Raw genomic sequence first — 3,575 nt, 5'->3', positions numbered from 1 at the left:
GCATGTGGGGGTTGGGAGGCAGAAGCCATACGCAAAATTAAATTACTGTAGCTAGTGGCAAGAAAATGACCCAGTAAGTCCTAGATTCCAGACTGTGCTGCCACACCAGTAGACTTTATCATATAAGCTTTTCAGACAAAGCGCTTCATGCCAAAGGCACTGCGCTGGGGAGGGAAGCAAACACCACAGCAGTGCATAGGCCACAGAAATTAAAGGTATGCTGGATTTGTCCCCCTCGTCTGAGAGCTTTACCAGGGCTCCTCATTTACCCACCTTGTGCCCTGATTTCCTGAGCTCTGCTTGAGGCTTCCTTTTACCTAGTAGGGAGTCCAGGATGGAACTGAGGAGGGATCAGCTCCATCAATTATAGACGTACCCATGGCCCATCTACCTTGGACAGGCCAGGGGACAGCAGGCCTGGATGTATATAGATTGGGGTTGTGACAGTGGCCTGAGTGTTTGCCAGAGAGCTCACTCTTGCATCATTGTTCTTTCCTCACTGGGTCTATGACATGGAGCCTCCTTGAGTTATCCAGTGGAACAGGGAGGGGAGAGAGTGGAGTAAACATCTGAGGGATGAAGGACAGGGTGTAGTAGTCCCAGCTGTCTTTGCAGAAGCAAAGCTCAAACTACTTTCCCATGTGGAGCCCTTTGACTGTGAGACAGGATCTCTCATGCAACCCTGACTGGAAGTCCAGTCTGGCTTCCCTGCCCTTTCCATTCTGCCCTTCAAGTTTCTTTTAAAGAATCTCTTCTCTGATTAATGAGGACAGGACTCAGCAAAATGGCACCAGGGACCCAGAATAGTGAAGGTGGGGATGTACATAAATCCTGGCATGCCATCCAGGGAGCTTGGGGAAAGTCTCAGAAAGACATGGCATTAAAAGCATGTTGGAGTATTGGAGATTTATAACTGACTGGAGCCAGGAAGGTGGTTTTGGCTCAGTTACTGAATAACATGCTTTTTAATTCACTCACCAGCTAAATGAAACTCAGCAGAGGCTGCTATGAGCTTGGCTTTTCCACAGGCCAAGCTAAGGAGGGAGTCTTTCATAACAGTACACTTGGACGAAAAGAGCACTGACACTGAGCTACCTTCGGCCTGCACTCTCCTGCCATGGCAGGGCTGCTAGCAGAGATGTTTGTCATCTCCTTCCACACCCTGCAGTGAGGTCCACAGCCCTGTGCTTGTTACTTTATGCTCCGGTGCAAAGGAGATGAGCTGGGAAGGCCCAAGCTGGGCTTAGCACCAGCACTAACAGATCTGGTCATGGGCCATGAAGAAACTAACAGAGATGAGAACTGTCAAGGAAGAGGCTCCCTCGTTCCTGGAGGTCCATCACTCAAACAAGGCTAGTGGAATCAGTGGGAATGAGGGGCGTAAGACACTCAATGGCATGGAATGCATACATGTGACTTGGGTGCCCTGGGGAGCTTGGCAATATTGAACGTAAAACAAAAGTAGCATGAATGTTGTATTCACAAATGCTGTTAAATGGGCAGCGGATGCCCTCAGTCTCAGCCTGAAGAATATCTGGCTCTTGCAAACCAGGGCAATGCCACTAGGAAAACTTGCTATCCAAGAGTCACATCACCACTCAGATGGAAACACAGCTTCTCTGTGCCCAGCCTAGCATTCTGGTAAACAGATTACATGCAGTACCTAAAGTCCATATAGTGCTTCACCCAGCAAGGCCCTGATCCAGAAAAAGCACTTAAGGCACAGGCCTCACAGACCTACTGCCTTGGCCTGGCGAGCTTTGTTGGCAGAGGGCCTGAGTGCTTAGTGGGCTACAGCACTAAGTCTGATAGAGTTCTGTTATAAAACCATTAGCCAGTGCAACTGGCTATGGCTGTCAGCTACTTGGCATGTGCCATCATGGATGGACTGACACGTGCTGCACAAGCCGATGTGATTTCACTAAGCACTTGGTACCTCCAGCTGCCAAGGTCATCCAAACTACAACCCCAAGCAGAGTGGTTGGCTGATCTGAAGCTTGGATATCCCCACTCTACAAATTCCACAAAGGCTTGGCAGTTTGCTTCCTCAAAGGCAAGTCTTTGTTCCTCAGGACAAGAACAAGGGACATCCTGAATTAAAGAGCAAATGTATGCTGCTCTTACCTTGCTGGCAAGTGGCTCCTGTCCATCCAGCTGCACAGAGACACTGCCCACTCGTGGGGTCACAGGAAGCATTGTTGAAGCAGCTGCATAACTGACTGCAGTTCTCTCCATATGTGTTATCCTGACAGGCTGCAGGGAAGCAGACACAAGCATAGCAACTGGGCCACAGGCATTAGTTATACAATCCAGAGCTTTTCTAAGGATTCAAGAATGTAGTTGGTATGGAGAAGTACCAGCAAACACACCAACAAAGATGTTATGAGGAGGGCTGGCTAGTGGCCAGCGAGAGAGCCCATTCAAGTGTGCATTTGTCTGTGGATTCATGTGTGAGCAATGGAGGGAGAGAGAGTAAGATAACTACTTTATATGGGAAAATAACAACCTTGTTTTATCATGTGGCTGTAGCTTATGGCTACAGCTTTTATTTTCCCCTCATATTTTTTCATGTTATCTAATCTATCAGGAAGCTGTTTTCACTGATATCCCCAAACCCCATTGCTATGAGCAATTCTGGGCTCCTAAATAGAGCCATTCAAAATGTTTGGAGTTAAGCAGACATCATTTGCCAAAAGACACCCTGCGACTGAAAGCCTGCTTCAGATAAACACAATTCCACTCCAGGGCCAAAGTGCTGCTAAAGGACTTTGGGCTCCAAGACTTGGTTAATGGTCTTGCAACAACATATCCTCTGTTGAGGTTTGTGCTTTTTCCTGTTGGCAGTCATGCTGGATGCAGCACAAAGGCTGACCATCTTGACACTTACATCTCCAGTGCTGACTGGAGCCTGGCAGTAAAAGGCAAATGTAAAAACATATGTCAAAAATGAGAAAAGCTAATTCCGCACTTCCAAGGATTCCCTGGGCTTGGGACATAGGAAGTCTCAGGGTGACAGGGCTCCCGCTCCCCAGCTGGCACAGCTGTTCTTGGCGTCACATCAGAAAGCATAAAAATAAGAATGGAGACAAGTGATCATAATAGGAAAAGTCTGATGGAAACGTCAAGCAGACACTGCAAATGTAAGCAAGTGATCCAGAGAGACAGCTTGGTGGCTGATATCTGCTCCCAAGCTACCCCTGAGACCCCCTCTTCCCACTGCTGCTTAGGCAGCGCATTGAGAATAAAAGATTTAATTACTGCAAGATTTATGTCAAGCTCTTGATTACTTTGGCACAAGTGACAGCACTTACTGATGGGAAGGCAAAAGCAACACTTCGTGTCACAGACAAACAGCCCTGTATTTTTTGCTCCCCAGTGTTTGTTCTCCTAGAGTAAGTGGTTAACAAGCTGCTGGTGCTTCATGAAAAGGTTTGAAACATGCTCGTGCAGTGACAACTCCTTCCTGGGCAAAATTCAGATAGAGCAATTACAATTAGCCAGTGTAAATTTTCCCAGTTTCAATCTCATATGGGTTTCTCTGTCTCTCACACGAGCGCGCACACACACACACACAC

General features: G+C 47.6%; 1 protein-coding gene across 1 annotated transcript in view; it reads right to left on the bottom strand.

The window, feature by feature from the left end:
- MEGF6 (multiple EGF like domains 6) overlaps positions 1 to 3,575 on the bottom strand; it is a 463,693-nt gene that overhangs the window by 21,682 nt on the left and 438,436 nt on the right. The window contains exon 25 of the mRNA XM_019511651.1: positions 2,125 to 2,253. Within this exon, the coding sequence (XP_019367196.1) occupies positions 2,125 to 2,253 (129 nt within the window). The remainder of the gene's footprint in view (positions 1 to 2,124; positions 2,254 to 3,575) is intronic.

The sequence above is a fragment of the Gavialis gangeticus genome, unplaced genomic scaffold (assembly GCF_001723915.1).
Source record: "Gavialis gangeticus isolate Ggan-Ray unplaced genomic scaffold, GavGan_comp1, whole genome shotgun sequence".
Lineage (NCBI taxonomy): Eukaryota > Metazoa > Chordata > Crocodylia > Gavialidae > Gavialis > Gavialis gangeticus.
Note: the sequence above shows the minus strand (reverse complement) of the source record. Positions and strands in the feature narration are given on the sequence as shown.